This window comes from Staurois parvus, unplaced genomic scaffold (assembly GCF_062004578.1).
Source record: "Staurois parvus isolate SC_StPar_1 unplaced genomic scaffold, SC_StPar_1.0 ptg000682l, whole genome shotgun sequence".
Taxonomy (NCBI): domain Eukaryota; kingdom Metazoa; phylum Chordata; class Amphibia; order Anura; family Ranidae; genus Staurois; species Staurois parvus.
Window position 1 is genome coordinate 1,193,700 of NW_028318478.1, and position 27,186 is coordinate 1,220,885.

At 41.9% G+C, this 27,186-nt stretch overlaps 1 protein-coding gene across 4 annotated transcripts in view; it reads left to right on the forward strand.

The window, feature by feature from the left end:
- Positions 1 to 26,962, forward strand: part of SCAMP5 (secretory carrier membrane protein 5) — a 53,178-nt gene extending 26,216 nt beyond the window's left edge. For all 4 annotated transcript variants that reach the window (XM_089652369.1, XM_089652367.1, XM_089652366.1 and 1 more), the window contains exons 2-7: positions 3,322 to 3,374; positions 7,769 to 7,897; positions 11,155 to 11,311; positions 13,103 to 13,204; positions 19,008 to 19,125; positions 22,499 to 26,962. In XM_089652369.1, the coding sequence (XP_089508495.1) occupies positions 3,368 to 3,374; positions 7,769 to 7,897; positions 11,155 to 11,311; positions 13,103 to 13,204; positions 19,008 to 19,125; positions 22,499 to 22,693 (708 nt within the window). In that variant the 5' untranslated portion in view covers positions 3,322 to 3,367 and the 3' untranslated portion in view covers positions 22,694 to 26,962. The remainder of the gene's footprint in view (positions 1 to 3,321; positions 3,375 to 7,768; positions 7,898 to 11,154; positions 11,312 to 13,102; positions 13,205 to 19,007; positions 19,126 to 22,498) is intronic.
- Positions 26,963 to 27,186: the final 224 nt, after the last annotated feature.

Genomic DNA, 27,186 nt, shown 5'->3' on the forward strand with positions numbered 1-27,186 from the left:
ATAACTGCCTTGATTGGGTGGAGGGCTCTTCGTAGTTAGGGTTTGCCTATTAGTCCTGTGTAATTATTTGTTATGTTATTGAGTTTTTCATTAGGGATGCACCAAAATGTTGGCGGCTGAAACATATCAGCTGGAAATAGCCCTGTCGGCATTTTAGAGATAGGAAAAATGTAGCCGATACAGGGGGCTATGTGTACTGCAGATGTCGGGGGGGGGGGGGGGGGAGAGGAGCAATGTATACAGTGAGCTACCGCTATATGTCATTGGCAGTTAATAAATGTAATTACCGGCTTTTTTTTCCCCTTCACAGTAGCTTCCTGCTGCTGAAGGAAACAACGGGGCGGGGTCACTGGGTAATGTCACGGGGTGACTCTGTCCATTTGTTTCCTTTAGGGGCAGGGAGAATGATAGCTCCTTTTTGGAGCTATAGTGAAGGGAAACAAAGACGCTAAATACATTTAAAAACCGCCATTGACATATATCGGCAGCCATTGAGGGAGCCTGGGTGTACACACTGCTCCCCTCCCCCCTACAAAGAGGACCTGTCACTCCTATACTATCACATAGGGGACTATTGGTACCCTATGTGATTTGCAATAAAATCAAAAGTTAAAAAAATAAAAATACACATTAAAGCGAAGTTCCACTCACACTGTAAAAAAATAAGTCAGCAGCTACAAAAACTGTAGCTGCTGACTTTTAAAAAACAGCCACTTACCTGTCCCATGATCCCGTGGTGACCTCCCCGCAGTCCGTTTCACCAGCCATCTGGTGTTCCAGGCGCCGGCATCTTCAGCATGGGCACCCGGCTGTGACAGCTTGCGGCTTCACAGCCGGGTGCCCACTGCGCATGCACAAGTCGCGCTGCGCTTCCTGAATGGCCCCGTAGTCTTCTGGGACCTGTCGTGTGTCCCAGAAGACTACGGGGAGGGAGGGTAGGAGGACAACTTCTGCTTCCGATTGCCTAGGCAATCACAGTGGAAGCTGTCAATTTTGGGTCCCCAAAGGTGCCAATCCTGAATGGTGAGTGGGGGACCAGTCTTTAAAGCGGAACTTCCCCTTTTGGGTGGAGCTGCGCTTTAAAGTAAAAAAAAAAAAATACCTATGAAAAATTTTGAGCCTCCCCACCCCCACATACGCAGGCATTTCGGTTTTGGTTTTCGGCCACATACATTCTGAATTTTCAGTATCAGTTTCAGCATCAGAATTCTCATTTTGGTGCACCACTAGTTTTCATGTCCTTTCCAGTTCCACACTGCCTGTTTCAGTATTATTCCATTTGTAAACACAGGAGACGGTGTTCTATTTCTAAAAAGAAAATTAATACTTCACATTCTTCTCAGTGATAATGGTTACCATTGTACAGAGGGCAATAAAAACTTGACAGAGGGTCTAACCCTTCCACACTCTATCCAAAACTAAATTAAAACGTTTTCCCTAAAGATACATTTAAGTGCTAGTTCACACTGATGTGGTGTGAATCTGATGCAATTTTAAAGTCCGATATCACAGTGTGATTTCTGCTGTAACAGGTGCGAATTGAATGCGATTTCTGAGTGGACTTGGCATAGCAGGAGATGAAATTTGCACCACACCCACACTAAACTCGCACAGGACCCTTTTTTGGACCGGATCAAATTCGCACCGCATTTGTGTGAACAGCCTGCATTGGAAATAACACTTTTGTAGATTATATGCGAATCTATGCTTTTCTGATCGCATCTGATCCGCATAGAATTTGCATCAGTGTGAACCGACAATTAAGGTGGTTGTAGCCATATTGGTGCACTTGTAACAACACAGTTGAGTACTGATTGTGATGTGTTTTTGTTTTTTTGCATGAATAATTAATTTTTAGGATTATCTTTCGGGGTATCTACCACCTTCTTATTGAATTAAAGGGAATATGTTGGGTATTTATTTCAATATTTGTTTTGGAGTTTAATGTAAAAAAAAAAATCACCTTGACATTAAAAAATACGAAAGATTCTTTAAGTCTAACTCCCAAGTTTCATTTTACTTTAGTTTGTTTGGACCAAGCTGGCCCAAACATACTATATGCTTTACTAAATCATGTGGGCGATGTCAGTGCTGTAGATAAGCTACATACAGTATACAGTACTGTGTTCTGACATATTCTGACTGCAGGATCGCTGAGATGCTGCAACCGTCCCCTGCCAGCTCTAAGAACCGAGCGATCACATGACCAGTGATCATTCAGTTTTCTGTCTGCTTTGAGCAGAGTGTTGACTGTCTGCTTCTGCCCCTCCAACGATCACTGGAGTGCTGGGCTGAGGAGGGGGATAGAGCGATAGGTTCAGACTCTCAGTGGTGCACTGAGAGATTGAGCTAGCTGCTGATGTTGTGGATCCCAGCATGATTGTCGGGTTCCTTCCAGAGCTTGGAGCGACTCTGTGACATCAGCTGACAGCAGGCTTTGGCTGATTCTGGTTCACAAGAGTGCAAAATTAACTGCACTTCTGTGGCCCAGATGAGAAGTATGGCCAAAAAAGCTTTTAAGGTAAAATAAAACCTGGAGTTAGGCTTTAGTTTTTTCAGTTACATTGGGGTAGCCATATTTGGTTATTACATATGCAGTAGACTACTACTACACCATATTGTGCTTTACCTTTCCCTAATCTATCCAAAATTAAAAATAAAATGTAAAAGAAATAAAAATAAAAGACATGAAAGAAAAAGAAGATGGTCTAATAACCTATCCATCAGTTTTCTGGACTGATTCATGGAATGGAATGTATCCATCTATTTATGTTAGAGATATACAATGCACAGATGATTGGAATGCAGCATATTGGGTGGTTGAGCAGTACTCTGGAACAAAGGATTTGGATTTCAGTTTGGGGTGTTGAGCAGTACTCAGGAACTAAGGACTGGATCACAGTGTGTTGGGTCAGTGAGCAGTATCTGCAACTAAGGATTTGGATTACAGGGTGTTGAGTGGTTTAATAGTACTTGAGAACAGAAGATGTGGTTTGCAGTATGTTAGGTGGGTTGATACTAAGGATTTAGAGTTCAGTGTGTTGGATAGGTGAGCTGGACTCTATAACAAAGGACGTGGCTTGCTTTTTTATTAGGTGCTTGAACAGGACTGGAATGGAGGGGCTGAATTGGAGTGTGTTGGGGGACTGAGCAGCACTATGGATCAAAGGAACTAGACTGGCATACTGGGTGGTAAAGCATGTACCCTGTGGTGTCAAATGGTGCCTGAATTCTGAAAAAACCCATCTGTATATTTCATTATGTACATACTACTCCAAAAACATATGCAGACAAACATTAACATATCTGTTTATCTTTTAGGGTTTAAGATTTAAAGAAGGGTCATACCCACCTATCTGCACTGATCATGTCTGGTGAGTATTCAGTACTACATTATCACTCTAAGGGAATCTGTGACCAAAGTAATAAAAAAAAGTTTACATGCAGAAGTTCAGTGGTACAAAACCATATGATACCATTCAGTCTCTGTCCATATTAATGGATAAGTTCACCTTTCGTAACAATACATGTTACTCCCATATTCAGGGTGTAACATGTTATGAACAGACTGGCCTGCCTTTGCGGCTGTCGGCTTGTAGTTTTCAATTAACTACCACAGCTCCGTGGTAGTTTATTGAGCCTTCCTATAAGTAAGTATCTGCTTGCTTGTATGAGATGTATGAGCAAGCAGATACGGTGACAGGTCAGAGGGAGACCTGCGTGGCACGAGTGATCTGCTGATTGCTGGTTCAATGCTTTAGATCAGGGATATTGAATTAAAATTCACGGAGGTCCAGTCATTAAAATTTTCATCTTGCAGAGGTCCGTGTCTCATGCTTTTGCTATGACTTGGTTTCTTCATATCACAGCCCCACCCCTTTACATTAGTTTCCTCTTTACATCAGAGCCCTCTTCACATCACAGTCCCCCCTTTATACCGCAGAGCCCCCTCTTTATATCACAGCACCCCCCTTTGCAATACAGCCCCCCTTAACAATGCAGCCTTTCTTTACATTACAGTGCCTGCTTTAAATCACAGCCCCCTTAACATCCAAGTTCCTCCGTTTTACATCACAGCACCTCCTTTATCTAAATGTCCTGTGCTCCCCCTTCTTACATCACAGACACCCACCCTTTACATCAGTGTCCCCAGCCCCCACCTGGTATCCCAGTCCCCTTCACAGCGCCCCTTCCTGGTATCCCAGTCCCCTTCACAGCGCCCCTTCCTGGTATCCCAGTCCCCTTCACAGTGCCCCTTCCTGGTATCCCAGTCCTCTTCACAGCGCCCCTTCCTGGTATCCCAGTCCCCTTCACAGCGCCCCTTCCTGGTATCCCAGTCCCCTTCACAGCGCCCCTTCCTGGTATCCCAGTCCCCTTCACAGCGCCCCTTCCTGGTATCCCAGTCCCCTTCACAGCGCCCCTTCCTGGTATCCCAGTCCCCTTCACAGACCCCCTTCCTGGTATCCCAGTCCCATTCACAGACCCCCTTCCTGGTATCCCAGTCCCATTCACGGCCCCCCTTCCTGGTATCCCAGTGCCCTTCACGGCCCCCCTTCCTGGTATCCCAGTCTTCTTCACAGCCCCCCTTCCTGGTATCCCAGTCTTCTTCACAGCCCCCCTTCCTTGTATCCCAGTTTTCTTCACAGCGCCCTTCCTTGTATCTCAGTTTTCTTCACAGCCCCCCTTCCTTGTATCTCAGTCTTCTTCACAGCCCCCCTTCCTTGTATCTCAGTTTTCTTCACAGCCCCCCTTCCTTGTATCTCAGTTTTCTTCACAGCCCCCCTTCCTTGTATCCCAGTCTTCACAGTACCCCTTTTTTGCACCCCAGTTCCCTTTACAGCCTCCCCCTTACTTGCATCTCAGTCCCCTTCACATTCCCCCCTTCCTTGCACCCCAGTACCCTTTACAGCCCTCCTTTTTTGTACCCCAGTCCCCTTTACAGCCTCCCTTTTTGTATACTGGTTCCCTTCATGGCCCCCCTTCCTTCCTCGCAGTCCAGTCTCCTTTATATGAATACCCCCCTACCTTACATTACCCCCTGCCAATCACAACCCTCCTCTAACCTAGTTGTTCCTACCTTACACAGCAAGTAGAAGGCACAGCATTCTTGGACAGAGGGCGGGACATGCTTTTCATGTTAATAGGCAGGTGATTGGTTTCTAGGAACGCCTAACAACCAATCACTGGCATGTTAATTTGAAAAACTGGGTAGCTCCCGCCCTCTGGCTGGACATGCCATGCCTTCTACCTGCTATAAGGATAATTACTGTGGCGGTGGTGATCGGGGGCAGGGGGGAAGAGAATATCAGCCAGCAGATGATGTCCAGGCTGCTAAGTGGTGAAGCCGCGGGCTGTATAGAACAGTCATTCAGTCCATTTGTGGACCATGGTCCACTATTTAGTGATACCCGCTTTAGTGGGTCCAAAAAGAAAAAAATAATAAATTCACATTTTTTTTACCTGCAAAAAAAATGTGCATTTATTATTTTTTGTTAAAAGGTGAATGTATCCTTTCAGTTGACATCACAATTCTAAAATTTGGTATTTATGTCTCAGTTTTGCCTATTAAATTGAGCAGTGCTGAGGGCTACTGACTTGTGCAATTTCCCTATTTGCATTGCTTGTACTAAAACTGCTGGTTTTCCAGTGTGAAAACCTAAGTGTCAGTGTTCCGTAAAAAGTTCTTTGTAAAGAGTGTTTGATCTCGTGTCACATGTGATGGAATCTTTTTAAATGAATGACCATGTGTTTACATATGTCTGTAGTCATGTGTATGTAGTGCAAGTTAAGTTGATGTTTGCTTATTCAAAATTGCAGTCTAGGGATTTATCAGCTTAATCAGTACAAATATTGTTAGAATTGCTTTTCACTTATGTTGCCGGTTTCCATATTTGGGTATTTCTCTGGTATGGGTGGCAGAATTGAAGTGTTCAAGTAAGGAGCACTTTTAACACATATCCATTCTTTTTACTTGTCCCTGTAGCCTCTTGAAATAACTCATTTGCGAGGGCTACGTACTTTGCAGACAAGCATGGATTTCAGATTTGTCCTGGTATAGAAGTCAGGGCGTGTCGATTGTGCCTCTGGCTTCTTAAAGCAGCATGTTCTCCCTCTCCTTTGGCAGGATGGGATGGATCAGTTAGGATGGTAGTTTTTTGGGCAGGTTTTGGGGTTTGGCCTACAGGTGTGGCATGTAAATTTAAGGTGGTTCTAAAGGTACTTTTGTTTTTTTATAAATACCTTAATGCTTTTAATGCATTAGGGTAAAAAAAAAAAGAATAAAAACTTATCTGTGCATTTCTCCTCCAGCCCCCCTTTACATACTTGAGCTTGTTCTTGATCCAGTGATGTACACAAGAACAGCAGCTTTCTTGACTCTCTCTTTCCTCACTGTATAGAGAGGCAGCAGCGAGAGCCATTGGCTCCTGCTGCTGTCAATCACAGCTAGTGATTAGATATTGGGGGATAGGGCTGAGCTGCGCATTGTGCATCAATGGATACCCAGAGTGCGGCTTTGAAGCAAGCCTGCACAAGTGTGCCCCCATAGCAAGTAGATTGCTGTAGGAACACTCAGCAGGGGAGAGGAGCCAGCAGCGCTGGCCATTGCACATTGTATTTAAGTTTATCTCCTTCAGAATCACTTTAAGCTCCATTTTCTAAGCGTCACAATATTTTGCAAATTACTGGGGTCCCTTGAACACTTCTGGGTTCTATGCTGAGTTACTTCCCCTCTGTAAACTGACCACAAGAAGTTACTCACTTCTCACTGCTGCCATTCACTGAATGCTGCTGAAAGCAGAACCAATGTAAGTATGCAATACAGATCATTCCTGGAGTTCAGCTTTAGGGCTGGTTCACACCAGTGGCTGTGTTAGAATAACAGGTAGGAGACAAGACCTTGTCTTGTAGTGGGACCATACTGGAGTAGCCACCCAATGCAGTCCTACTACCTGGTGTTAATTGTCCCTAAAGCTGAAGTTTTGTCTGGTTATATAAGGTACACCTTTTGCATCAGAAATATACCAAAGCTTTCCCAGCACACTTACCAGCTAACCTCCAAAAAAAAACCAAAACAAAATGGCACTTTCCAGCTGTAAAGTGCTGTCCTAACTTATATATGAGTTCAATACTTGTTCATACTTGTCTAGGAATAACTGATTCCTATGTCCCTTAATAAACTCCAAGAATCAAATTTTACAGTAAGTAGAAAAATCTTGTTTTATTGCTCTTTGGATGAAACATCTTAAGCTGCAATTGTGTCTATTATATTAAAGTGACTTGAATTTTCTGAGCAGAGTTTAACGTATGTATTCTTAACTCAGAAAAGTACTTTCTATAGCTCTCAGCCTCCTTCCAGTTTCTAAATTCTTTCCTGGACTTTGGAAAAGGAGAAGCTCAGGAACTCGTAGAGGACATCACTAGGAGTCTGAAAAGCACAAAAACTATTTCTTGAAAAATAGATTACGGGCCATTATATAGTGGATGTTTATGGATCATTTTTGGAGGATAAGGATATTATTTAGAGTCACTTTAATTACCGATGTGCTGTAATAACCATGACCGGTACAGTGGTCATTCCTCTGTGTATTGCTCTTAGCAGCTCTCTAACTCCCCTGGTGGTCTGTAAGACAAGCTTCAAATTACAGCTTTGGTGTTAACCTGAGAAGTTCCCATCACATGTCTGTTAATACTTTTTTTTTTTTCCCTTAAGATGTTGGAAAAAGTATACTATACTGCTTGAAATATTTAGCACTTTCTTTCCACACAGATAAACAGAACAACTTCCCACCTCTTCCTCGTTTCATACCTCTGAAGCCATGTTTCTACCAGGATTTTGAAACCGATATTCCCGACCAACATCGGACCATGGCTAAGCGTCTTTACTATTTATGGATGTGTAAGTATAAACCTGGACTGAATAGTGGTCTTCATGCTTCCTTTGTGACCACATCGTTGGCAGTGCCCACAAACAGACTTTTATATTAAAGCTAAAGTTTAGCTTAAAAAAAACCCTTTAGTCATATCACTTTTGTATAACGAAATTTGTCACATGTTGTGCAGGCAGCTGGATCCTGGAGAAATCTTCACTGCAGGGTTGCCTTGTCCTCTTCCTGTCTCTGAACTATGACACTGCAGTGGTTAACAACTTTAGGTCTTCAGGTACAACAGCAGTACAGAAGGTCTGACGGGGATACTCCTGCACCTTCTTCCTCCACTGATAAAACTTTCTTTATTGATTGCACTGCTTGTAACATATCCTGTGAATTGGAAGAGAATCTTGGGACTTGGGACCGTGTTACAAGCCGTATAATCACTGAAAACATGTCCCTGTCAAGCTGAACCCAGAAATGCAAATCTGTTAACCCCCACAGTGTCAAATGTTTAGAGCCAGGAAGAGGACAGGCATCCCTGCACAGAAGATTCACCAAGATCCTGCTTGCAGTACAGTGTGAGACATCTTGTATTACAGGTGAGTGATTGGACAAAAGCAGTAGAGATTTTTTTTTTTTTGTCATCTAAACTGCAGCTTAAAGCTTTCTCTGGAAAGAACTGTAGAATCTTAAGAGAAAAATCAGATAAATACAAAAACTCTTCAAAGCACATCATTTATACTGTGTTGTGATGTCTTAAATAAAAGCAGGTAGCCTGAACAGCCCATATTTTGAGGATTTGCCTTTTGAGGACAACTGTGTCTACTGACACAAATCAGTTCACCCCTGCAAGTAGAAGGAAAGGCTGAATACATGATATGCTGTGGTTGATTGATAAATCAACCTGAGAAAACTTGGTCCAAAGCATCTACTCATTCCAGCTGGTAACACATCTGTTTTCTAGTGCACCAGTGTAGCTCGGGGGTTGCCATTGCTGAAATTCTGAAAACCTCCAGTTTTTCCAAAGCCGGAATCTTGGAGCAAACACGTGTTATCTTCAGTTTCTCAAATAGTTTTTTCTTTAAAGAGGAGTAGACTAGAGATTGACTTAATTTTTCTCTTGTACAAATCATTAGCTTAAATGTTTAGTTTTAGACAAGAGTTCATAAAAAGATGATTCAGAACTGAACAGTGCAAAAAAGGGCAACTAAATTAATACGAGACATGGATGAGCTCAGCTTTTTTTTTCTTAAACATGTTCTCTTTACCTGCCCTGTCAATATTGTACAGAGCAATCCTGAACTTCCTCTTCTAGGGTGTTCCAGGCGTGTCTTTTCTTCACTGCGCCACCATAGGAAGTGGCTTCTTATGGGGGAGCACCTGCAGGCTTGCTCTCAAGCTGGGCTCTGTGTATCTATAGACACACACAGCCTAGCTCTGCCCCGCCCCATGCTCTTCTGCTGATAGGATTTGATCAACAGCAGCAGAAGCCAATGGCTCCTGCTGCTGCCTGTCTGTTCTGTTAGAGGAGAGAGAGCAGCACCTCTGCAGAAAGGGCACTGTGCTGGGTCAAGACAGGTCTCGGGTAAGTATAAGGGGGTGGGAGGGGGAGGCGATATTTCCACCTGATAATTTTTTTTATCTTACTGCAGGAAATGCATTCATGTAAAAATGTTCTGCCTTTTTAGAACCACTTCAACTGAATTTATTATCTCTTCGATAGAGGAGATATGATCATATTGTATAAAAGCATAAATAATCTATTTAGTAAATTCAGCATACAATTGTTCGCTTAAGGGCAAATTCAAACGGGTTGTGTTTTTTTTTTTTTTTTCTGTCAGTAGAGGATACATGAACAGATCCCCCCCATCAGAGCAAAATCTGTGTCTGTTCAGGTTTTTCTTCCAGACTGACACAGGAGCTTAATGGACCCATGATAGGTCTACAGACAGGTGGATGTAAATGGATGTTCCACCGATCCATCACACTTTGTTCCAAAAAAAAAACGTAAAAAGACGCAAACTGTTTCCATTTCTTTTTTTTTTTTTTGATGACCTAGATGGACTTAGAGGTGCTCCAGTAGTGTTCTATAGTAATGAGGTTCTAGCTAACCCCATGCAGATTGTTCAAAAAAGAGCTGAATATGTTTTTTTTAGAACATAAAGCACAAACGGCAACCAATATTAATATATAATAACACTGTAGCATTATGATCCAAGGAATGTTTGATTTCCATAGGGGATAAGCAAGGAATTGTTTTCACTTTTTTTTTTTTCTCTAGCGTTCTGTAGATGAAACTTTTTTTTTTTTTTTGAGCTTGCTCTTTTTTTTCTTTTTTAAACTGACTAATCATGTAACTGTGGCTCCAAAAATATCAAAGCCATTCACAATATAACAGTCAGGTAACTGGCATTTTCAGAAACAGGTCAGCAGTGGCATTCCATAATGCATTTCTCAAATATATGCTTTGCTTTATATTCGATTAGGGAGAACATGACATCACCTTTTATCTATTTCATCTCTCACAGTGTGAATATTTGTATGGTTGAAAAGTTTTGAACTTTATATCCGATTGCAGTTCTGATATGTTCCCTCTGAAAACACTGCATGCAATTTGTGTTCCAATTCTATCATTGTGTAAAAGAACAGTGATCAATGTATACATCCCATGAATATCATGTTTTTTTTTTTTTTTTGTTCTTTTTATTTCCCCCCCAACTGTATATGTGTCCATTACCCTCATGGTTGTGCGACTGGACATACGAACATTTTGTAGAGCTTTTCATCTGCGCTTTTTCATCATTGCTCACATGGTCACATAAGACATTGTTATTCCCCAATCCTGCAGCAATGAAAAGAATACTGCTCAGGCACAGGCTGCTTGTCAAGGTGAATCTGCCTTTGTCTGCACCAGCTCTCATATAAGGTTTCATTTTATACTCAAGCTACCAATTAACTGCTGCACTGGTGTTCCAAACATGCTGTGTGTGTGCCTTTATACATACGTATAATATTGCATGATCACCCTAATGCCTACACTGGTATGATGCACATCTGTGTAACGCACAGCTTGCCTGTGTTCATTCTAGGAGTTTGATATGATCTGCTGCTCATACACTGTGTGATATTCTCTGAGTGCAGTTTGCAGTTTGCAGTTCCAGGGTGGGAGGGTTATAGATCCTGACTCCTATGCTCTGACTTTGCCCCAACCTCATTCTTATCTTTGGCTCTCTTCTTCTTGCTGCATGTGTGTGCCTCTGCGTGACCCGGTGTGTGCGTGCAGTGAACAGCATCACGCTGGCGGTGAATCTGATTGGCTGCCTGGCGTGGCTGATTGGAGGAGGCGGAGCCACTAATTTCGGCCTGGCATTTCTATGGCTCATCCTTTTCACTCCCTGTTCCTATGTGTGCTGGTTCAGACCTATTTACAAAGCGTTCAAGTAAGTATGTGACTGCCAATTTACATTGAATCAATTTGTCCACAACTTATGCTTGTTACCCAAAGTGTAATAACACCACCTTCCTACCCTATTACTGTAAAAATAATTGCAGAAGGGATTCTCAATATACCTGACTTTTTGTGGAAGCACATGTCCAGGATTGTACGGTGGCTGGTTGTGAGACCTGATGGTGGATCCTCCGATTCAGTAGAATCCAGTGACCAAATGGCTAGGCATTTAACCACATAACCAGGCCTTGTGGTTTACCCCAAGACTGGGAAATATTTCAGGAGTTGTTTGTTTTTCCTATTTGACTTTAAAGTAGCAGAGAGGGCAGGAGGGTGGAGGTGTTCTTGCACTTTATCTACTTTGACCATGAATCTATATGCTTTCACTTTCTATTTTAGGCTAAAGCTACACTGCAGCAAATACTAAAAGAAAATGACATTGTAATCAATGATTTAGGTGCACCACCTGAAAATAGCATGTGTAACATTGCAATCAATGATTCAGGTGCACCACCTGAAAATAGCATTTGTAGCATTGCAATCAATGATTCAGGTGCACCGCCTGAAAATAGCATATGTAGCATTGCAATCAATGATTCAGGTGCACCACCTGAAAATAGCATACGTAGCATTGCAATCAATGATTCAGGTGCACCACCTGAAAGTAGCATACGTAGCATTGCAATCAATGATTCAGGTGCACCACCTGAAAATAGCATATGTAACATTGCAATCAATGATTCAGGTGCACCACCTGAAAATAGCATATGTAGCATTGCAATCAATGATTTAGGTGCACCACCTGAAAATAGCATATGTAACATTGCAATCAATGATTTAGGTGCACCACCTGAAAATAGCATATGTAACATTGCAATCAATGATTTAGGTGCACCACCTGAAAATAGCATATGTAACATTGCAATCAATGATTTAGGTGCACCACCTGAAAATAGCATATGTAACATTGCAATCAATGATTCAGGTGCACCACCTGAAAATAGCATATGTAACATTGCAATCAATGATTCAGGTGCACCACCTGAAAATAGCATATGTAACATTGCAATCAATGATTTAGGTGCACCACCTGAAAATAGCATATGTAACATTGCAATCAATGATTCAGGTGCACCACCTGAAAATAGCATATGTAACATTGCAATCAATGATTTAGGTGCACCACCTGAAAATAGCATATGTAACATTGCAATCAATGATTCAGGTGCACCACCTGAAAATAGCATATGTAACATTGCAATCAATGATTTAGGTGCACCACCTGAAAATAGCATATGTAACATTGCAATCAATGATTTAGGTGCACCACCTGAAAATAGCATATGTAACTGGTCCTGTACCAATCATACATTCATAACTCATTATGGGTTGTCTTTTAAAATATTTATGAAGACTGAGGAGACTACAAATGTACATGTAGCTCTAGCCTGTCAATCTCTAACATTCCTGTGTACCTGTATAAGTCTTTACCTATCTTCTTGTTTTATTAAACACTACAAACCACACCTAAACATTTTGTTTAATGTAATCACATACAATGTCAGTATGGCAGTGATTACTGAACATTTTGGACGTATGTGTATAACATATACCTTCCTATTGCCTATTCTTTAGGTGCAGTAGCTGGTACCCCCTATACATTGTGCTAACAGATTGCATGCATGATGGGAATCCTTCCATGTGATCCACCTGTCTTAGTGTTCTACATTTGACTTGTTCCTTACAGATTCCGTGTTTGACATGTGATTTTCTCCTTTGACAGGACGGACAGCTCCTTTAACTTTATGGCTTTCTTCTTTACCTTTATGGCCCAGTTGGTTATTAGCATAATACAAGCCGTTGGTATTCCTGGCTGGGGAGTCTGGTAAGAGTTTATTTACCTTTTATTTTTTATTATTATTATTATTATTATACAAGATTTATATAGCGCCAACAGTTTGCACTGTGCTTGTACAAAATTAATTGACAATAGTCCTCTATGGTTATTTGCTGGATAACTACCATGCCTTTGATCATGAGAGATGCTCTAGATTGAAATACTCATACATGGGGCTCTTTGGTTGACTGTTTCCAGATAACAGTGTAAGCACTTCTACACATAGGTACGGAAAGGGTAATTCTATTGACTTTCATGACACTCGCTGACAATTCCCTAACACCTGGTGCAGATAGGGCATGGACAAAAAAAAGTCACAGGGGTGCACTCAGTTTTGCACTCCTGTGACCCGTATTCAGCCGGTAGCTGGCTAAAGTCCGCTGTTGTCTAAGTCACTCAGCTGGCCCAAGCTCTGGAGAGATCCTGACTTTAAAGCCAGGATCAACCCAGATTCCTGACCTGAAGCTTGCTCAGCCTCTGAGTGCGCCACTGTGACCCTGAGCCAGCTATTCCTGCCCCCTCTCCAGCCTAGTAGTCCAGTGAGCGGGTAGAGCAGAGAGCCGGTGGCTCACAGTCACTGGCTTTCTGCTCATTGAAGACCGAGAACATGGAGATCAGTAGTCTTTGAGCGCTCAGTTTTCGGTCTTCAAGGCATCGGACTAATATTGCACCCACCTAGGTGAATATGAAAGTTTATTTTGTTTTATTCCTGAAAGTTTCTTTTAATGTGTCACCTCCAAGGGCATAGCTACAGGGGTCGCAGGAGTCACAACTGTGACCCGGCCCCGTGCGGACCTCCCCTTTACGCAGCCAGCATAGGCAGCTGGGTGGGTGGTGGGTAGCAGTACCAGCGCCTGTGTAACTGGAGGATGGGGGTAAGTAGCAGAGCTCCATGCCATTTCCGCACTGGTTGCTATTCAGTCTCATATTCCCCGTGTCCTCGGCCGTCCCCTCTTTCCTGCTCCATAGCAGTTCAGTGTACCTCCCCCAGCCAGATTCCTGAGCAACCCCTTAAACTCCCCCCAAAGTCGCCTCCTTTGTACAGAGCTTTCAGGTGCACAGTGCTCTCGGACAAAAGATCTAGCACACAGGTGCAGCCCTATGAGAGCCGGCTCCCTTAAGGACACCACAGGCTTCTCTTCCAGGCCCCCCTCCTCCACCCGTCATACACAGATCTCCCTCATTGTTGAGCAGAGGATGCGTTCTCCCATGCTGATCGCTCTGGTCTGTACTGCTGGAGAGAGCCCACGCGACCATGGATGAGTGATTGAAGGTTGGCCGGCGGCAGCGCAGTATGCTTCCTTACCAACAGCAAAGCGGACACAGGTGGCACAGCCAGACCATACTGGCCGGGATCTAGTACCCGCACTCCATCAACCCTGCCCTGCAGCTTGATCATGGTGAGTGAGTTGACCCCATCTCTCCCTTGTACCATCCCATACCCCATTCCATTGCCCCTGGGGAAAGGGACCCCATCTCCCCTGGGGACAGGGATCCCATCTCCAGACCATGCTGGCTGGCAGTGCTGGTGTCATCCACCCTAGGGTACCAGGAGGGGGCAGTAAAATCCAAATCCCCAGCCACTTGAGAATTTGGGAGGTGTACTGGCGGGATCGCTGGATTTGATGGGAAGGGGGGGGGTACAGCAATTCCGGTGTAGGGTGGCTGGAGGTCGGGGGGGGGGGGGGTCTAGCAGTACCAGTGTGGGGTGGCTGGAGGACAGAGGGGGTCTAGCAGTACCAGTGCAGAGTGGCTGGAGGATGTGGGTACATTAGTATCAGGCGGGGGGTTGTTAGGCAGCAGTACCAATGCAGGGTGTCTGAAGGATGCAAAATGTACATTTACCTGTGTAGGCAAAGATCCTTGCACCGGCCCTGCCTGTACGCCTGGATAGAAGGAGCAGCAGGGGCGGCTACATATAGAGGATTCAGTCTCCCCATTTTATTCTTGCCTGCCATTGCATGCCTGTGGCATTCAGTGGTTGCAGGAGGAAAATAGAAAGGTAGATTCCTCTATATGCAGCCGCCCCCGCTGCTCCTCCTATACAGATGTGCTGTTTCCTGGCCCCCTCCTCCCCCACAGCTCTGCCGGGTTCCCCCCTCCCCTCTCCCACCAGCTGCTGTGGGGGGGGATCTTTCAGGATGGAGAGTGGGGAATGACACATTTACTGGCCCCTTCTTTTTCTGAATGGAGAGTCCGTGATCCATATCAATCACTGACTTTGTCCATTCATAACTGGGGCATAGTAAACTGTGCTTACTATGCTTCAGTTTATGAATGCACAGGAAGCTGTACAGATCTATTCCTGTCCTTTCATTAAGTGCATCTGAGTCTGCAGAGAAGGAGATGAGGGCTGTGTCATCAGTTTCCTTTCTCTGTCTCAAAGGTGGAACATCAGAGGTCTGCTTAGACCTTGATATCTCACCAAAGCACCCCAACGGGGCTCCTAAAAAATTGTAAAAAAATAAAAAAAAAGTACTGATACCAGTGGTGGAACTACCAGGGTCAGAAAGGTTGTGCTTGCGATCGGGCTCTGGTATTCCACCACTGGGCTCAGTAGGAAGGGCCCCAGCCGGGGGTCAGGGGGTTCTTCGTGGTTTCTTGCATCGGGGCCCTGAAGGTTCTAGTTACGCCACTGGTTACCTCTGATCATGAAACTCCAGTGGGTGATGGTACACTCCTTCAGGAGCTGTCCTCTTACCTGTGTCTGCATACCTTCCCTTAGGGAAGTTTATTTTCATTTGATTCCCATTCCTTTTCACTGACACAGCTGGACAGTATTTGAGGAGAGTCCTGACTAAAGTCTGTGGGCCCAAAGCATTCTTTGATTGAACAAGGTGGAGATTGTGACATCACCGCTCCCCTCCCCACCATGTCCAGTCAGACAAAGCTTTGCATATATTGAGCAAAATGCAAACATTCTCAGAATGGAGCTATGCCAAGCGAGCGACTTTGCCCCCCAGCCAGTAATTATTGTACAGCAAAGCAGCCATTGGCAAGTGTTCTTCCAGAAAACAGCAAGGATCACTGTGGTAGTAGCAGCAGCTACTTCAGAGTTTTTCCATTTCCATAGGGAATTGGCCAGATATAGGATATTTATACTCGCATCAGTCCAAGCTGGTCCTATGTGTATATATTTGTTAAAAAAAAAAAAAACAACATACCTGGCATTCAGCTTTAAGGGTTTCTGCCACCCGTGTATGGATAAGCAGATGTTAATCACATGACAAGCTCTGGCCTTCATGGACTTGAACTGATGTACAAAAGTATTCTCTGCTCACACACAGACAACTCATTGTCTGGTTGAAAGCTTTTCTCAGTGCTCTCAAATATCTGCATGGTTTAGCTATGCTGTTCATATAATTTACTATTTTCATTTTTTTTTTTTTTTTTTACAATTCGCAAGACATGTTATAGAAGTGCTGTATTTGTAGATTGGTTTTATTTCCTGCTGGAGAGAAAGAGCTAAAGCAAACTTAGTAGCATCTTTCACAATGTTCACAATCATTTTTAGAATGTTTAACTGCTTCCTGCCCGCAGGCTGTAGATTAGCATACCTCAACACAATGTCCAATGGCAAGGGAATATTCTTCCTTCCATTTTGAAACTTGGAGCCCACAGCTGTGCTGGTTATGAGACTGAGCTATCACTTGCAGCTCTGGTCTTTGACTATAAACAACCACTGTGATTGGTCCCTGGTCTTATGATTGCTAGAATAGTCAATATTAGAGAGCACATTGATTTGTTTACAACATAAACCCACACTCAGAGCTTTTTGTGCCTCCTACAGTATAACCACTTTCCCTCCAGAGGTTTTACCCCCTTCCTGACCAGGCCATTTTTTGCGTTACGGCGCTGCGCTATTTCAACTGGTAATTGTGCGGTTATGCAATGCTGTACCCAAATGAAATTTATGTACATTTTTAACACAAATAGAGCTTTGTTTGGTGGTATTTGATCATTTCTGCGGTTTTACATTTTTGTGCTATAAACAAAAAAATACTGAAAATGTTGAAAAAAAAAATATTTTTTACTTTTGGTTATAAAAAATATATAGTAAACTCAAATATAGTCATAAATTTAGGCCAAAATATATTCTGCTACATGTCTTTGGTAAAAAAAAAAATCTGAATAAGTGTATTTTAATTGCTTTGTGTGAAAGTTATAGTGTCTACAAATGGCAGTATAGATATTGGAATTTTGCTATATGGTGCTGCGCTAGTTTAACTGACAATTGCTTGCAATTTTGTACATAAATTAAATTTAGCATGTACATGTAAGCTATCTGTTGAATGGCATGATGAGTCCATGGAAATTTACTTTTTCCCATGTTTTTGGAAAATGAATTTTTTTTTTTTTTACACAAAGTTGTCATTTAAATAGTTTATTTCTCACATATGCCATGATTATATTTGGAATTACACCACAAAATATATTCTGCTACTTCTCCTGAGTATGGGGATACCACATGAGTGAGACTTTTTGGAAGCCTAGCCACATACAGGAGCCCGAAATCCAATGACCACTTTGAAAGCCTGAAGGTGCGTAACTATCTCATTTCATTTCCTCACTACCTATCACAGTTTTGGAGGCTCTGTAATGCCACGATAGCACCAAATGCCCCCAAATGACCCCTTTTTGGAAAGCAGATACCCCAAGGAGTTTAAAAAGAGGCATACTGAGTATTTTGTAGATCTCATTTTTCCTCAAAAGGTTTTGAAAAAGAAAAGAAAAAATATGTTTTCGTTTTCTTTGTTCATTTTCCAAAAACTTGAGGCAGCAAATGAGATCTGCAAAATACTCACCATGCTTCTTATCAATTCCATGGGGTGTCTACTTTCCAAAAATTGGTAATTTGGGGGGGCGGGGTTGTACTATTCTGTCTTTTCAGGGCTTCCGAAACTGTGATAGGTAGTCAGGAAGTGTAATGAGGAAATAAAGCCCTTTAAAAGCCTGAAGGTGCTTATTGGATTTTGGGGTCCTGTACGTGGCTAGACTGCCAAAAAGTCTTTCCCATGTGGTTTTCCCATACTCGGGAGAAGTAGCAGAATGTATTTTGGGGAGTAATTCCACATATACCCATGGCATGTGTGAGCAATATATCATTTAAGTGATAAATGCCGAAGCATAGGGGCCATCCACCCACTGGCCACCAAGGCCCCCATGCTTGGGCTTATCCTAATTAACTCTAAACCTACTCTCGGCCACATTCTAAACCTGATCTACCTAGCCCTGTAAGAAATAATCGCTCAGCTTATCTGTTCTGTAGCCACTCCTGGTCCGGTCTCCAGCGGTGCCTTCTGTGTGCTGGAGACAGATGGGAAAAGCCTAGGAAGTGACGTTACCCGTAGTTACTATGGGGCTTCCATGGTAGGCTGCCTCTACTGCACACTGCTACACGCCGAAGCCGCTGCTGACAGAACAGCTAAGTATAGCGATTTTTTTTTTTACAGGCCTAGATAGAGTAGGCTAAGAATGTGGCTGAGATTAGCTTTAGAGTTAGTTAGGATTCACCTTTTCTTAAACTTTAAATTAGGAAACAAAAAAGAATGGCATTTTTTTTATCACTGCACCAAATACATTTTTGTGCGTCTTTGGAAAGCAATATATAAAAAACTATAGGTAGGGAAATTATGCAAAGCATAATTATGAACCTAACCAACACATACTAAAGCTGCTAAATTTGGCATGGGCGTCTAGGTTTCAATGACTTCAGGTCAGAAAGATTTAAATCAAATACTGTTGCAGATTTCATCCTCTCATGTGCCTTTTTCTATTTTCCTTCTTTCAGCGGCTGGATTGCAGCAATTTCGTTCTTTGGAACAAATGTGGGGTCTGCGGTGGTGATGCTGATTCCTACCATTATGTTCACAGCTATGGCCATCTTGTCCTTTATAGCACTGACAAAGGTATACTGGGCGTACAAATATTCTGAGTTCACCAGCTGTATTGTGTTCTTACTTTGTTGCAGTGCTCATGTACTCAAAGAGGAACATGCTGATAGGAGAAGCATGACAGATGAGCTGATCAGGCTGCTGCTTCTCATTCCAATCTCAGATTAGGGGAGGGACAAGTTCTGTAAGTATGGGGCTGCCATTGCAGGCCACCTCCGAAAATATACTAAATGCCTTTCTGTGGACTTCAAAACAGCAGATTTAAAGAGGCGCTAGGAACTTTCACAGACAACTAGGAACATCCAGATAGCTGCACTTCCAAAAGATCCATTTATTCGTACGTCACTTAACATGGCAATAAGACACCATGGGAACTGAAAATGTTTTGACTTTTCCATGTTATGTGTCCTGATGTATGAATAAATGAATCTTGTTTGGAGTGCAGCTATCTGGATGTTCCTAGCTGAGCTTGCATCCAGGTGAGTGGGGTGTTGAACTGTTGTGGCAGGCAAACCTGGAGCAGTGACCTTATGTATCTATGCATTTTGGGACCTTTCATACTTGTACCGGAAGTTAGATGAAGGAAAACTTCAGACAGGCTAAATTACTTTGTTGAGCCGGCTCCCACACGGCAAGGCTTCTTTCAATGGGCACCCCACAGGAGCTCAAATTACAGAAATACAGGCAGGAATGGCAGACCAAAAACACATGAAAGAGTACAAGATAATTTTAATTGTTGGTTAATAAGTCATATAAAATCCTCCAGCATGGTTTTTTTTATATTTATTTATTTTTAGGTGAGTTGGTACAACACCATTTTCTCTTAATTGAAGCTTAACACTGTATATAACTTAGATGAACTCTGAGGTTGACCGTGAACTCACAGATCTTTATTAGAACTAGTGTTCAGTTTTCTTCATGGAGTAACAATGAAAGAGTTTCTGATTAGCAATGTAGGTTCAACTGGTACTTCATCCTGAAGAAGCCCACGTGACCCGGTGGGCGAAATGCGTTGACGTCACTGTCTTTTGATGCCCACGCTCCCAACGTCCTGGCCTGGCCACACGGCCGGTTGTCCTCAGCGCCTGCACACTATGCTGACTTCTCAGCTGTATTGACCGGATTGGCCCGCACATCTCTCATTGGGTGCAGCAACCAGACGTTCCTTCGGAACCATATATCGTGGACTCTTGGCAACCGGGGGGTTTTCCTGCTGGGTGAGAGTATCCTGACTATCATTGCCGCTACCCTGTATGACCACTGTACTTGCTATACTGCATATCATACTATGGGGATTATCTTCTAGTATTCACAGGCTGATTGCAGGACATTGTGCCCTTACTAGGACTGTACTACCACATGTACTCCATTCCTGGCTTGCTTTACATTGATGTATTACCCCCATGTTATGTAGCTTTACATCAAGCTTACCATCAGCCATTCAATTTATTCTATTTCCGTGCATCAGATAATTACTAGATCTTGAATCCCCTTTACTGCAGCCTATCATCTTGCTGTTCAATAGATACTACAGGATCTGTGGTCATCAAACTATATATCCTGTCTTTCTTATATTGGGTGTAGCACCAACATTCCGGTGTCTTAGATATATCCTATTGGGTGACCACCCTATACCTGGAATAACGGCAGTTTATTTATGACCAACTATATCTGTCATCTGTGATATTAAGGAAGAGGAATTGAATGAATATCAATACAATACACTTTAGTGTATATTGCTGGAGTCAGCATGCAAGTCATTTCCATATGATCCCATCTGATTTATATCAACCTGACAAGATGCTCTGATTATCATCTGGTCACAGTCAATTACTACCTCTCCATTTATCTATATAGCACCAATGAAGGTGCATACTCTACCTCTGTATGAGGCCACGTTCAAGATTGGAGATTCAGGCAGCACCTAGTGACCGTTCACATCCAACTGGGGAGTCAAAGTGCACTATATCCATTTGATATCACTGGACTACCTCATGCCATTTATTGATTGTTGGTTTATACTAGATATTTGCACTCTGTGAGACCCTGCATCTTATTTCTATATCTCACACTTAAAGCCATTACTATGTACCAATATTGCTGCATATGTTCTTCCTTATTCTATCTTCCACTATATTCATCCTCTTCCTTTTTGGCCTATTCCTGTTTTCATTCCTTATTGCTCCATCATTTCCATCTGAGTCCATCATTCTATTCCTTAGTTAAGGCTGACTGCTCTGTGCATGCATGTGTGTATGTCAGAGTGGCCGGGATCCCGGCACGTGGGCTGTCCCTTATATGACAACATTGTCATTTTAATTTTAGTTCGATGTTAGGTGGAGGTCGTCTGTTTTTTCTATTTGTTCTATTTAGTTAATAAACATTATATTTTCAGCCGCTGTCTGTTCTCATTAGGACTTCTGTGCCAGTGGGTTTCCCCCTGGTTTCTTCTTTTTTACTCAACTGGTACTAATACAGGAGCCAGTATACAAGGGGAATGCTGTTTCCCCCCGAAATGCGTTTGATTTTTTTATGGTTCGTTTGCCAACAACAGTTTTTTTGGACTCTTTTATCCGTTTTTAGTCCAACACTCCTTTCTGTATTTCTGTTGTTTAAATGCCTCGATGTGTCTGACTACAGTATGTATATATCACAGTCCTGGAGCAAGCATGCTGTAAATGAGTTATAACTGCTTAGCTTAAAGTGTTACTAAACCCAGGACCCTGTATTCACTATATCTGGGCTCTCACGGTACACAGAACATAGAAATGCAATTATTTTAGTAAATATAAACTGCTAAATATATTTTTCTCATCAGAAGTTAGAGCAGTCTTGTGACTTCTATCAGTGGCCAGCAGAGCACTGGTTAAAGTTTGTGGAGAAGTTTTCGTTCTGCCCTGCGAGGCTACAGGATCCCTGACCCCCTGTCTGGACAGGTCTGATTGGTCCTGTGCTGATAACATGCACTCTCCTAAGAATAAAAATACTGTTTAGCAATACACACCAAACTGAGCATGTGCAGCTTGCCTCCAAGCCTCTGTTCTATCAGGAGATATATTGGAGACAGTAGAAGGGGAGGATCAGAGAAGACAGGATCAAACAGCCTTTTTACACAGTGCAGAGGAGTAACTCCTTAGGTTCCACAGTGAGTATAACAAGCATGCTTTTACTTTACTGTTGTGGGTTTAGTAACACTTCAATGTTTGCCCTGGGTCAGTGACTCAGTGTCCTTTCTATTGGAGAAAAAAATCAGGTCTTCTTTCCTACTAAATGAAAGTGTTTTGTGTGACAGAGTTGTGTAAATCTCAGAATGGACGGAATTTAGCAAATAACAGAGCATTTCTGGGAAAGAATTGGAGAAAATAACTATCTTCTTGCTCCCTTATAGGTACACAAATTTTACCGTGGAGCAGGAGGCAGCCTGAGTAAGGCACAAGAGGAATGGACCACAGGTGCTTGGAAAAACCCTCATGTCCAGCAGGCAGCTCAGAATGCAGCTCTTGGGGCAGCACAAGGTGCCATGACACAGAACGAACCTCAGTACTCAGCCACACCAAATTATGGCTACTCCAATCAAATGTAAGAGATTCTTGGGACTTCAAAGAATACATTCCCTGGGGTTGGAAAACTCCTCATTTCCGCTGTTCTCTTGTAGTTAAATTGTCTCTTCAACTCTCTTCCCATTCCCTTTGATATGGTGCATAATTGATAGTGGTGTGTGTATATGGTGTCCCAGAGAGTATCAATCCCTGGTTAACGGGGGCAAATGTTTGTGAGTTCAATTTATATACATACAGCGCTACAGCCTGGTGCTTTAACCGGTTGCTAGATATTGTTACAATAAGTAAAAAGCATTCAAGGGGAAAACCAGATTGTATAGTTAGTATAAATAGTTATATATATATATATGGTGAAAGAAAATGATTTAAATTGCCATATAGGTGATGGTTTCAGGCAGTCTGAATGGGCCCAGCTGGCCTTGAATGGATCATGTGACTCCAAAGCCTGCAAGGCAATAAAAGGGAGACGCAAGTAAGCAATACATGGATGATATACTTACCTCCTATGTTTGCTACCTGTTATTGTGCATCCATCTTCCAAAGGCTTGGCTATGTAGCAAAATAACAACCTATTGTAAGGCCATTGCCTTTATTTATGGTAATTGATACCTCGTTCACTCCAGGTTTGCACCCATTATTGTTAGTATTTTGGACAGATTAGTTTTATTCACAAATATATGTTCAGGAACTCCAGAATTCCTTGAAACTTGTTTTTTTTAGTTTTTGGACATTGTTGTTTTAATGTGAAAGTACAGATTCAGCACTATATAATTATGCATAGTATCCCTATGGAACTAATGTACAATACATTTCTCCTTTACCCATGGAACACTAAATATCTCCTTTATTCATAGTACACTCCAATAGGACACTGAGTGTTGGAGCCACAAGACCTCATCATGCCACGTGTGGTGTTTTTTTGTTAGTTTACATGAATTAGTATACATGAACAGGTGATGCAGATTATAAATAAATTATGCACAATGTATAGAGATTGGTGGGCTAATCTATGTTTTCCATCTCTCCAGGCATATTTTAACAAATTGCCATAATGAAACTTCATAAAATCTAGCTTTGAGCCTCAGATTAAAAAATGTTTTCTTCCATATCTTATGTGGTATACTAACAGTTGAGCGACCAAACAAAACCTACGCAATGTATAATTATTGGTGTGTTAATTATGATAGACGGTACTTGAAATTTTAAACAGGCATCTTTAAGGCCTCGTTCACGCCATGGTGCAGAGATGTCAGTTTTTCAGCATGCGTTCTGCAAGGGCATAAAGAAAACAATTGTTCTCTATGTGCCCTGTTCACAACACTAGCATCACATGTGGATTTTTTCTGCGCAGGAATCAGCAACGTGTATTACACTCACTGAAACGCGCATGAAAACTGATGTATACTCGTGTCTCTACAATCTGTGCTTCAGCTTCCATCCATTTTTCTGCATTTATAGTGTGAATGAGGCCTAAATTTTCTGGAATTGGCCTAATTCACAAAGATTGAACATAAGGATAAGGATCTTTTTTTTAGCAATGTGACCGTAATTTTTAAACTGGTTGATCTCATTGGCTAGCTAAATAACTGTCACTTTTTAAAAAATGGGGATCCCTATCTTAGTGTTTTTGTGAATTGAGCCTTTCTATATCAAGCACTGTAAACATTTCCGGATATTTACCTGTCTCCCCATAGCGTATGGTGCTACCAGCTGCACATGTTTACATAGAAAAATAGCATGGGGAAATAATATGTGTTATTTATGAATGAGATAAAGAGGATAACTTTACTTATATTTGAGTTTTATTGCTCTAAATAAAAGAAAAAAGAATGACTTTTTGACTTCTCCCTTCTAATATCTTCATGCAAAAAAACATACTTGTACTCTCTTCTAAGCAACAGTGGGGCCCTTGTACCCCTGGCATTAGGGTCCTTTTAATATTGCAGACCCCAAGAACCCAAAGTCTCAAATTTAATTCCTGCTGGCCTTAATACTTTAAGCTTGATATCATCCTAGTTGTCTAACCCCTGGCAAACTCTTGTGGCTTGAATCCAACACAAATCTAACTCTAACCTGTAGCATAGACACTGGTTAAAGGAGAGGTGTGTTTAGGCAAGGGATGCACCCATACCTGTTTTATTACCGACGAGTACCGATACTTGTGCTCAAGTACTCGCCAATACCAATTACCAATACCTTTGCGGTACGATCTAAGCCCTTACAAAATGAATGGGATCAAATGGCACTGCAAAGGATCGCATGTGATTTGAACCGGAATATGGTACAATTCCTCTCAGAATCATATGTGGTTTTCTGCACCGTGCCTGTGTGAACCTAGGCTGAAGTTCAGGAGCAGTGGGGGAACCGCATGCAATTTGGACAGGAATCGCACTGCATTCCTGTTCAAATTACATGAGATTCTTTGCAGTGCTATATGAGCCTATTCATTTTGTATGGGTTCAAAATGCACTGCAAAGGTATCGGTTTCAGGGTACTTGAGCAGTTGCTTTATATCGGCGCAACCCTAGTGTAGGCAGATGTCCATGCAAAGAGAGGGCATGGTGCAATGTCTAACAAGGAGAAAGAGCAGGGAAGTCACCAGATACCATTATTTGCTCTGTGGACTGAGACCAATTATTTGAATTGCAATGAGCCATTATACTCACATTCTCAGGCTTCCATACTAGGTCTTAGCTCCAGTCTATCAGATTACAGTTGCTGGTATAGCTGGAGATTTGTTTGCTGGGGACCCAAGAAAATATCCAGTAAGTAGGCAGCTATGTTATTTTTTTTTTCTTTTTTAAAACTCCAGTTGGTGATGCTCATGTTCAACAGTAAATATAAATTAATCTGTATTCAAATAAGTCATTTTTGTTTTATATATGTTTCCAAATTGTATGTGTAACACATGCAGCACTTTTATTTTGTATGTAAACTGTTAAAAGTCATCTCCACTCAAACCTTCATTTTGTTTAGGTAAAAATCACTAATCAAATTTTTAGCTGCTTAGCCAGTAGCACTGTTTCTAGACATATAAAGCTCAATTAAAATGGTTGTAAATCCTTACATGTACCCATTGAAGTGATTTGCCTCAGGTGATACACAGAGATGAATCAGTCCTTCTACATAAGTTGTACCTGTGTATCTGTAGCCATCTCCTGTACAGTTGTTCAAAGTGCAAAATGTGTACAGCTTGTCTGAGCTTTCATAAAGCTGAGGGCAGGGAGTGGAAGTTACACTCTGCAGATCTCAATGAGAACTGACCTGAGGGAAGGGAAACACAGGAAAAGACCTGAGCCTGTCAACCACAGGCTGTGTGTTAGAGCTCCCTCCCTCTCTTAGAGTCAGGAAAACCTGTCAGAAATTACTCAAGCTGACAGCAGAGGAACAAAGCAGTAGAGAGAAATGACACCTAGTGCCCTGGGCAGAGACAGGCACATGCTATAGAGGGATATGCTTTGTTCATATTTCATGTCTGAGGTTTACAACCACTTTAAGCTTTGTAAAAGTGTGAAGCAGTCAGAATCGAGAAATATAAATAACTACCTAGGGAAAAAGAGCAGTAACATGACTTTGTGTGGAGTTGGCCATCTGTTGCAACCTAGATGCATTCTAAAAAATATGCTGTTTTTTTTTTTTTTTAATTTAGTTTGAAATTCAGACTTCATACCCAATCACATTCATATGTCAATGTGTCTGCTGCCCTTGAAATATCAGTATTAGAAATATGTGGCAGCTATTTTATGAACTGTCGTTATTCTGGCAGAAGGGTTGATGGACAATTCAAATGCTGTTTATGGCTTTTCTTTTGTTGGGAAGCTATGTAGACTCTTTAATACCTTACACCATCAAGTAGTTATTAATGTAAGTATGGCCAATCATGTTATATTATAGTAAACATTCCCTTAGTAATGTTTACATTTTTAACACCTTATTCGTAACAAATAGGAAAGTGCACAGTAATACAAGTGAGGATCTTTCCTTTGATACTCGCAGTCGACAAGATAGTCCCTTAGTAATGTTTACATTTTTAACACCTTATTAGTAACAAATAGGAAAGTGCACAGTAATACAAGTGAGGATCTTTCCTTTGATACTCGCAGTCGACAAGATAGTCCATGTATATTGCTATTCATGGGATCCTTGGGACGTTCTGTCCAGTTCCAATAATGAGTTCTGGTATTTTGTCATTTTATGTGTTGTTTATCTTAACTTATTGACGTTCAGTGAGAAGAGTCGTGGAAAATGATGTGTGTGATCAAATTCAAAAATAAAGAAAGCTTTCAAACTAGGCTGCTGTATTAATTATTAAAATTAAAGCTATTTTTCTTTATGACACCAAAAAAAAGAAAGGAAAGAAAAAAGAAAACCCACAAAAAACAGGGAGTTTCCCAGAGAGGATCTGGCATTACTCCCACTTAATAGGTATCCTCTGTTTTTGCCTATACGTTTATGAATGGTTCTCTGGCAGTGACAGAACAGTGTACAAAATACAAGGTGGCCATTTAGGCATGAA